We start from the raw sequence: 10,536 nt of genomic DNA on the forward strand, positions 1-10,536 counted from the left end.
GAAAGTATTGGAAGGGAAGGTATTAGTTGATTCTCCTGCACCGGTAAGAGAAGATGAAAAGAAGGCACATATTGCCATTTTTTTGTCATTATTGGATGGAGTTTTGAGGGAGGTTGCTAATGAGGAGACCACTGCTGATCTTTGGTCTAAGCTTGAGAGTTTGTATATAAAGAAATCTCTCACCAACCGTTTGTATCTGAAGCAACGGTTATATACGCTCAAAATGAATGAATGTACTCCTATCTCTGAGCACTTAAATGAATTTAATAAGATTATCATGGATTTGAGGAATATTGATATTAAGCTTGAGGAAGAAGATCAAGCCCTAATTGTTTTGTGTTCATTGCGTATGTCATTTGATAATTTTGTGAATTTAATGTTGTATGGTAGATATACTATTTCCTTAGCAAATGTGAAATCTGCTTTGAACTCTAAGAAATTGATAACTAAATTGAATTTGAAGGGAACGGATAATCAAGCCAGTGATTTGATTGTTAAGGGTTCCTCTAGCAAGGGTAGATCAAATGAGAGAAGTTCAGAGAATAACAGTGGTAAATCCAAAGGTAGCTCACAGTCGAAATTTAACAAGAAAAATGTTAAATGTTATTACTGCCATAAATTTGGTCATTACAAAAATGAGTGTCCTAAACTGAAAAATAAAAAGGAAAGCACTAGTTCCTCTAGCGTTGTTAGCGTTGCTGATAAAAAGTCTAACGGCGCAGATATTTTCCTAGCAATTAGTGGTTCAAATAGTTGCTATGGTGACAAGTGGGTCATGGACTCAGCTTGTACCTTCATATGTGTCCCAGGAGGGATTGGTTCATTACTTATGAGTCAGCCAACGGTGGCTCCGTTTTTATGGGAAATGATATGGTTTGTAAATTCGCTGGGATTGGTTCAATTAGGATTAAGATTTTTGATATTGTCATGACATTGTCTAACGTCCGGCACATCCTAGATTTGAAGAAAAATCTTATTTTCTTGGGCACTCTTAATTCTTTGGATTTCCGGTACACCGGCTAAGGTGGAGCAATTAGAGTCAATAAGGGCTCCGTGATTGTAATGAGAGGAGATAAGACATATGGTCTTTATTTCCTTCAGGGCAGTACAATGGCAAGTACAGTTGTAGTGTCTGTTTCAAATAATCCAAACTTAGATATTACCCATCTATGGCACATGTGTTTGGGCCACATGAGTGAAAAGAGGATGTCTATTCTGAGTAAGCAAGATTTGTTGCGTGATCAGAAGATAGGAAAACTTAAATTCTGTGAACATTGTGTGTTTAGAAAACAGTGCAGGGTTCAGTTTACTACAGGGTTCACAGAACTAAAAGTATTGTGGACTATATTCATTCTAATCTTTGGGGTCCATCTTTAGTTCCATTAAAAGGGAAAGCCCAGTATTTGCTTACTTTTATTGATGATTACTCACAGAAGATTTGAGTTTATTTTCTGAAACAGAAGAGCAATGTATTTGCTAACTTTAAACTCCACAACAAAATTGGTAGCTGAACGGATGAATAAGACTCTCTTGGAGAGAGCCCGCAATATGCTTTCAAATTAAATGTCGGCTTGTCTAAAGATTTCTGGGCTAAAGCAGTCAACACAGGTTGCTATTTGGTTAACCGCTCTCCAGCCACATCAATTGGTTTAAAAACTCCAAATAAGGTATGGCCTGGTACTCCCTCTAATTATTCAAATTTGAAAATTTTTTATTGTGATGCATAGTTTCATATTAATGATAGAAAACTTGAGCCAAGGGCAAAGAAAGGCATATTCATTGGATATGCCAGTGGGGTGAAACGATTCAGATTATGGTGTACTGATCCCAAATCACCTAACTTTGTAATTAGCTGGGATGTAGTATTTGATGAACAATCTATGCTTAATCCAAGAAATGAGTTTATTGTGTCTACAGATGAAGAACAAAGTAATGGCAAGAAGGTGGAGTTACAGGTTGAGGCTTCACAAGGGGTGCCAGGCGACACCCAAGATCATGTTATGATGAGCATGATATGATGAGCATGATCTTGACTTTGATGATGGCGCACATGGTGAGCAAAACTACAGTATTGCTATTGGTAGACATAAGAGACAGATCAGGCCATCTCAAGCCATCTCAAATATATGCTCATGCAGACATGGTAATGTATGCACTTACTACAGTAGAGGACATAAATGGTCAAGAGCCTTTCAGTTATTCAGAAGCTGTCAAAAGTAAGGAGTGTGCACAATGGTGCGCAGTAATAACTGAGGAGATTGAGTCTCTTCACAAGAACCAAACTTAGGATTTGGTTAAGTTGCCTAAGAAGACGAAAAATGTTGGTTGCAAATGGGTCTTCAAAAGAAAATAGGCAATCCAAGGTGTTGCAGATGCAAGGTACAAGGCACTCTTGGTTGCAAAAGGCTACAGTCAAATTGAAGGCATCGACTTTAATGAAGTTTTATCTCCAGTTGTGAAGCACAGTTCAATCAGGGTGTTGCTTACTATGGTGGCAATGCATGACCTAGAGCTTTAGCAACTTGACGTTAAAATATCGTTCTTGCATGGTGAGCTTGAGGAGACCATTTACATGCATCAGTCAGAGGAGTTTATTGTTCAAGGAAAATAAGATCATGTATGCAGATTGAAGAAATCATTGTATGGTTTGAAGTAGTCTCCGAGGCAATGGTATAAACGCTTTTATTCTTTTATAATAGATCATGGTTATGTGAGGAGTAGCTATGATAGTTGGTATTTATTACAAGCAGTCATCTAATGGGTTTTCCATTTATTTGCTACTTTATGTTGATGATATGCTTATTGCTGCTAAAAGCATATCTAACATTAGTTTGTTGAAAACCCAACTCATAAATGAGTTTGAAATGAAAGATTTAGATGCCGCAAAGAAGATTTTGGGGATGAAGATCCACAGGGATAGGAAAGTTGTACTTGTCCCAGAGAAAGTACATTGAGAAAGTTTTTCAGAGATTTCGAATGTCTAATTCCAAACCAGTAAGTATACCATTTGCTATACACTTTAAACTTTCAGCATCTCTATCTCCTCAGATAGACGAGGAGGAACAGTTCATGACTAATATTCTTTATTCCAGTGTAGTTGGCAGCATTATGTATGCAATGGTTTGTACTCGTCTAGATATTTCACAGGCAATGAGTGTTGTTAGTTGATACATGGCTAACCCGGGTAGAGTTCATTGGCAGGCTGTGAAATAGATACTCAGGTATTTGAGAGGTACTTCGAACCTTGGTTTAATCTTTGATAGAGAAACTGACTACAATTCAAGGGTGGTTGGTTATGTTGATTCTGATTATGCTGGGGAGTTGGATAAGAAAAGATCATTGACAATGTATGTTTTTACTTTGTGTGGTTTTGCTATTAGTTAGAAAGCAATACTACAATCTACTGTTACTTTATCAAATACAAAAGCAGAGTATATGGCAGCAACTAAGGCTGTTAAGGAGGCCATTTGGTTGAAAGGTTTGATCAGTGATTTGAGATTACAGCAGGAAGCATTTTCAGTGTTTTGTGACAGCCAGAGTGCAATACATTTGACCAAAAATCAAATGTATCATGAAAGGACATAACATATTGATGTCAAGTATCATTTTCTTCGAAAAATTGTTATATAGGGAGTGTTAGAAATTCAGAAGATTGCTGAAAGTCCAGCAGATATGAAGACAAAGCCAGTTCCAGTACACAAGTTCAAACTTTATTTGGACTCGAACTTGATTGGTGTTTAGGGATATGTGATTCCCTTAGGGGATTTGGTGGAGGGGGTCAGTTCTTTGGTTAATGGTTTCTTGTTAGGCTTGGTAGAATTTAAGCCAAGGTGGAGATTTGTTGAGTTTGACTTGATTTCTTACTGAAAATGTCATTTTTTTAGGCTTGGCTTGACTATTGCTCAACCCTGTCTCGACCCTGGCTTAAGCAACCTTAGCTCGACACTTCGCTCGAGTGAAGCTTCAACTAGAAAGTTCACTCGACACCCGCTCGACACACCGCTCAAGCGGGATGGCAACCCTAATGTTCGCTCAAGTTTCGCTCGACACTTCGCTCAGGGCTCGTGCCGCTACAATATAAATATGAATTTTCATCATTCATTTGAGACTTTTTACCTTTTGAGGTTGCCGAAACTTGTATTGAGAGAGAGAGGTCCTCTTTGTGATATTCCCAAGTGTGTTTTGACACTTTGGAAGAGGATTTTGTAATCAATACTTTGTACTCCATCTTTTGTTGATAGTGAAATCATTGAAACTGATCTCGCCAGTAGACGTAGACTCACATTGAGCTGAACCACTTAAATCTTGGTATTCTTTGTGTGCTTGTTATTTATTTTGTTATTATTTACTTCAACTTAGCCGGCCTTTGTTACATTTGGTCCATTCCCAACAATTGTCTTATCCATTATATATATATATATGTGTGTGTGTGTGTGTTTGTGTAGTCTTGATCGATGCTATCATGCTTTAGGTAAGAACGGACCTACATGACCTAATTAAGAAACTCTTGTAGCTTTGTCTTTTAGGGAAGTTAGTCAATGGAATAACCTACCGGGAATCAAACTCAACAATATATATTTAATTATTTCATATACAGATGATCAGTTATATAATAATTCTTAACTATATTATATATATACGAGATTAAACTAGCTAGCTAGCTTGGTGTGGCAGTAGACAGATCAGAGCTAGGATTATTCGCATTTGGAGATGGAAATTACTACGATCGGAGTGTGGTTGGGTTTGCTATTAGGAGGTTTGCCACTTTTAGGGTTGCTTCTGTGGTGGTGGAATGAGCTTTGGTATGTCTTTTCTTTTAACGCCCAGTGCTCCTTGAGTACTTCTTCTGCGACAAAGCTCCCACCAGGACACATGGGCTTTCCCTTTTTGGGAGAAATGCTCACATTCCTCTGGTACTTCAAAATTCTTCGTCGTCCCGATGATTTCATCAATTCTAAGCGTCGCAAGTAAGATCATCATGAATTTCCCTTTCTCGTATGCAAATATCTATGAGCTCAAACTTACGCTAGAGACTAGAGTTTCCTATTATCTTTGATCTTATGCAAGCCTCAAACTTTATATATTGCCATGAAAAAGCAGAAACTAATCTCAAGAATAAAGAAAAAACAAGTAGTACTCAATTAAATGATCAATTCCAACATGGATATATCATATATGGAAAAACCTTCAGGCCGGATGGGTGTGAAAATATTTTTCACACCGGCCAATAAGCAAATGCCACGTAGGCATTTCAAAAAGAAAGAAATTGCACCCCATCTTTCCCTCCCCCTCTTTCTCTCCCTCTCCCTCTCCCTCTCCCTTCTGAACTGACCCCGACGGAAATTAGCCCCAAAAAAATCGTCTGTTAAACAAATTTCCCTTTTTGGTGAAGTTCCAGATATTATAAAAACCATATTTATCTATTTGTCTTTCCTTCGTGTGATGTTTCCCTCTCCTTCTTCAAGGAGCCCTCTGTCTCCAATAAAAAAAAATCTTCTTGCTGGTTTGCTGGTTTGGGTTTTCTCAGATTGATGGCACAGCACAGTGTTTCTGTTGAGAGCTTAATTTTATTGTTAAAGATTGATTGTATTATATATATATATATATATATATATATATGTGTGTGTGTGCATATGGATTGAATGAATTCTTTTATCTTTATTAATATACCCAGTTATTGTAGTTTTGTGAACATTTTAATGTAATTTGAAGTTGAACTTTCCAAACAAGTTTATGATTATTTTCAAATTCCTTCCGTCGGCGTTGAGTGCAGATGGGGGAGGAAGAGGAAGAGAAAGAAGGAGAGTGAGAGATTGATAGGGCTTCGGCGTGAGTGCAGATGGGGGAGGGAGAGGGAGAGAAAGAAGGAGAGAGAGCGATGGGGTGTAAGCGGCTGCAACTTCTCCCTTTTTAGAATGCCTACGTGGCATTTGCTTATTGGCCGGTGTGAAAAATAGTTTCACATCCATCCGGCCTGAAGCGTGGCTCATTATATATATATATGTTCTACCTATTGTAATTTGTAGTAGTGTGTGTGTGATGCGAATCTGATGATGCAGGTATGGTGATGGAGTAGGAATGTACAGAACCCACCTATTCGGATCACCGACAATCATAGCATGCTTCCCAGCAGTGAATAAGTTTATATTCCAATCAGAGGATACCTTTCTCCTGAAATGGCCTACAGTGGATATCCTTGGCCCTACTTCTCTAGTAGCAGTTCATGGAAAGTCTCATGCCAGACTTAGAAGCTATGTATCAAACGCTATTAACCGGCCGGATGCTCTCCGCCGCATAGCTCTTCAGGTCCAACCCCTCATGGCGGCTGCGCTTCAGTCGTGGGCACAAAAGGGCAAAGTCAAAGTATATGATGAAATCAAGAAGGTCCTATATTATATGTGTATTTTGCTTTTACATTTATCGTTCGTTCTGGAAGATCTCTAGCACTCAGAAATATTAATTTGTGTAATTATAAGGAGTTATAATCAATTAATTAATTCCATGTCTGTCTCACGCATGCATGCTTACAGCTGACCTTCGAAAATATTGGAAGATTATTTGTAAGCTTCAAGCCGGGGCCTCAGTTAGACAACATGGACAAGTTGTTTAAGGGGTTGGTTCATGGTGTTAGGGCGTATCCAATTAACTTTCATGGAACTGCTTATCACCATGCTCTTCAGGTAATTATTTGTGTAGATCAGACCTGCATGCATCCATCCTCGTCACTGTATGATTTATCAGATGGCTAATTAATATGATCTTTATTGTGCATGTATTGGATTTTGTACTGTAATGTTGCAGTGCAGGAAGAAGCTTGATGCACTTTTTTGGGTGGAGTTGGAGAAGAAAAGGAAGAACCAAAATGGTGTAGATCAAACGAATGATCTAATGGATGGGCTGATGTAGATTAAAGATGAAGAGGGCAATAAATTGAGTTATCAGGAGGTGATAGACAACATCGTTAGTCTTGTTGCTGCTGGATATGAATCTACGAGCCTTGCATCAATGTGGGCTGTATTTTATCTTGCCAAATTCCCTAATGTCCTCCAAAAGTTACGGGTAACTATTCATGCGCGCAAGCTAGCTAGATATATATATCATGTATACCATATCATCCGTAATCATACTTGTTAAAATTTAGGCCTCATTTGGTTACGTACACAGTTCAAATTAGATGAGATCTAGATAAGATGTTTTGTTAAAAGTTGAATAAAATATTGTTAGAATATTATTTTTAATATTATTTTTATTTTGTAATTTAAAAAAGTTGTAATGATGAAATGATTTTGTGTATCCAAACCGGGCCTAAAGAGGGGAAATAAAAATTGCAACTAATAAAATAAGAAAAGGTGTTGAAGATAGGAAAGGAAGGTGTGGTCATCTGTTTTGCGTCTAATTAATCTTAATCATGAAATCAGGAGGAAAACATGGCCATAAGCAAGAAGAGGAAAGGCAATTTCATCACAAGTGAAGATGTCTCAGAAATGAAGTACACAAACAAGGTGATCTAGATCATGATATATCATGCCGTTATTGTCAGCTATATATCTGAGAATTTTATTTATTTTTCTCTCATTTTCTTAAGGAAGCCAATGCAATTAAACCTTTTGGAGTAACTTTAATTTGACATATATATAGGTGGTGGAAGAGACAATAAGAATGGCCAACATTGCAGCATTCGTTTTCAGATCTGCCACCAAAGAAACAGAGTATAAAGGTACTGCACATTTAAAAAAGCTGGAAATTAAGTGATTATGCTTCGAAAATTATGTATTATAATAATATATAGAAAATATATAAATTGCCTAATAATAGCAGTACTGGAAACTGATTTTAATTTGTACGGTTTGATCTGTACGTAGGTTACAAAATACCAAAGGACTGGAAAGTGATTCTGTGGGTTCGATACCTCCACACAAATTCTGAAAACTTTGAAGATCCTCTGTGCTTTAATCCAGATAGATGGAATGTGAGAGAGACCACATGATGCTTAACCCCAGCCAACATCATTAAATAAAAAAAAAATCATTCTTTTAGTTAAACACTAGCACTGTTGTTTGACTGATCTTATATATATTGCAGAAACCAGTGAGGTCTGGAACATACCAAGTTTTTGGAGGAGGACCAAGAATCTGTGCAGGAAACATGCTGGCTAGGATACAACTTGCACTTTTCCTTCATCATTTATCTATAGGTTATAAGTAAGGGAAATGATTGTCATTACTTTAATTAATTTGCCTTTTAACTTTGATGCAACAGATCAGACATTGATGTTGAATATATTCTAATTAATTATTATCAGGTGGGAATTGCTCAACCCAAATGCAAAGATGGCTTATCTTCCACATCCAAAGCCAATTGATGGTGTTGAGGTTACCCTCAGCAAATTTTAGGATCAAACCATTCTGAGTTTATATATATATATATATATATATATGTATATATCTGCAGATCATGCAATTGATCATTAATGAACTTGGGAACAATGCATGCATGTCTGCTTGTAGTACTGATTCGCCCATGGCTGGTCGAGTTTGTACGTAATAATTTTCATTTCTTCCTAGTAATTCTCAGCTTTCATGATATCTATGATAATTATTGCCCTTATTAAATATTACTAAAGATTTATGGAATCACACAAATACCCGTATATGAGTTTAGCTAACCCCCGAATTGGTGTACCAAACAGAAAGTATCAACTGATTGAACAAGAGGTACGTTTAATTAGCAAATATTAATAAAGCTTATCATGTCCATGGCGGCAACAGAGAAAGTTATATCAAATGGCTGTGATTATGTAACGCCCAATATCCGGATGGGTCAGAGAGAGAGAGTAATTACTTTTCACTTAAAAATTGCATCTCACAATATAGATATAGACTCTAATTTTTCAATTACACATAGATCTCACAGCTTTAAACCAACTATTCCAAATAATTAACTAGCTAGGAACACCACAAAGTCTCAAATAAATGTCAACCTCTCAACATACAATTTCATCAGAACACAACAAATTTACTGAATAAATTCTCCAACAACCATGGCAATCTTTTGTGCTTAATTCATTGTGCCTAACTAATCTTGTTCATGCCCCCTAATCTTGATCCTCAACAGAAACACATTCAAATTATCTAAAAAATATTGTGGAGATAAGGGGTGAGTTATCAACAACTCAGTAAACAGAGAGCATATACTAGTATGTAAACATGAACATTTATAGAGTTCATAATGCAAAATAAAAAATTTTTATTTTCAAAATACAGAACCAAAACATGTTATAAAACTATCAGAGCGATAATTCAAAATATTCATATTCAAAAGTTCTTTGGCATACCATAACTGAAAAATCACATTAGAACATAATTTCATGTTTTAACCCCCCGTGATAGAGTTGTGCAAACCCCGGCGGCAAACCGAGCAAAAATTGAATGTGAAATCTTCTCTTTATTATTCTTGGAGCCCTGAGTGTGTACACAGGAAATACTACGCAGAAAATCACTTTGCTTCCAAAGAGGGTGCACCATAAACATAAAAATTGATACCACCTGAACAGAGGTCATAGTTTTACACCCGTGATAAGGTCGGAACAGAACAAAAACAAAATGTCATGCTAGAGGCTTTCAGAGATTACATCATATCATAACAGAGTACATAACATATCCAGAACACAACAGATTCAGATCATCGTCATATAATTATGCACAAATTTTCATATTCGCTCTTTTTGCACAGTTCAGAAACATAATGCTAAAAATAACTCATGTCTACATCAGTAATGACAAAAAATATTTTTTCTCTTATACAGATTTCATGAGTAAAGCAGACAAAATGAGCAAGGTTGTTTTCAAATTTTCCTTTTCATAACAAAACATGCATATTTTTTTATAAAATCAACTTCAGTCCATTAGTTTTATGCAAAGTCTAGTATGGAAATCCTGCTTACATGGACTCTTCAACTTTTCTGAATTTTGTCCACAACAGTGCCAAATGAATATCGATCGTCACCTATAAAATAGACACGTATCTTACTTAAATCTCTAATTAAATACATATTTTGATATTTAAGCCTGAAATACTAAAACAATATATATTTTCCTAAAAATCTAAAATTCTTGTAACCCTAAAGATATCTTCACTCTCCAAAATAATAGATATCTACTAAAATTTCTCCGACTAATACATCAAAGTCTGAATTATTTTCCACCTGCAAACACCTAATTTCTCTTGATTTTATCACAATCATATCATAAAATATTAATCCTACGGTCAACAATTATTAGCAAGGGCATTTATGTAACATGTTATCTATGGGATTTAATCACAGCCGTGCTAACCATTGGAGAGGCAAGGTGGACTTATGAGCGCAGTTATGCAACATGGTTTGTCGTTGCAGTTTACAAAGGACTGGCGACTGCTTTCCAGGGCTGCAGAACCCGGAGAGAGAGAGAGAGAGAGAGAGAGAGAGAGAGAGAGAGAGAGAGAGAGAGAGAGAGGCTTATGGTTCTGTCGGTTGGAAATGGAGTTGGGCATAGTGAG

General features: G+C 36.6%; 1 protein-coding gene across 1 annotated transcript; it reads left to right on the forward strand.

The window, feature by feature from the left end:
• Window positions 1–2,041: 2,041 nt before the first annotated feature.
• LOC108999245 (ent-kaurenoic acid oxidase-like) lies at window positions 2,042–8,509 on the forward strand. Its single transcript, XM_035687632.1, has 12 exons — window positions 2,042–2,216; window positions 2,722–2,945; window positions 3,049–3,110; window positions 3,264–3,347; window positions 6,060–6,384; window positions 6,531–6,680; window positions 6,907–7,059; window positions 7,419–7,502; window positions 7,639–7,717; window positions 7,863–7,969; window positions 8,083–8,201; window positions 8,303–8,509. Exons 1-12 carry the CDS (start codon window positions 2,042–2,044, stop codon window positions 8,391–8,393), a joined length of 1,653 nt encoding a protein of 550 aa, XP_035543525.1. The 3' UTR covers window positions 8,394–8,509.
• Window positions 8,510–10,536: the final 2,027 nt, after the last annotated feature.

The sequence above is a fragment of the Juglans regia genome, chromosome 2 (assembly GCF_001411555.2).
Source record: "Juglans regia cultivar Chandler chromosome 2, Walnut 2.0, whole genome shotgun sequence".
Taxonomy (NCBI): domain Eukaryota; kingdom Viridiplantae; phylum Streptophyta; class Magnoliopsida; order Fagales; family Juglandaceae; genus Juglans; species Juglans regia.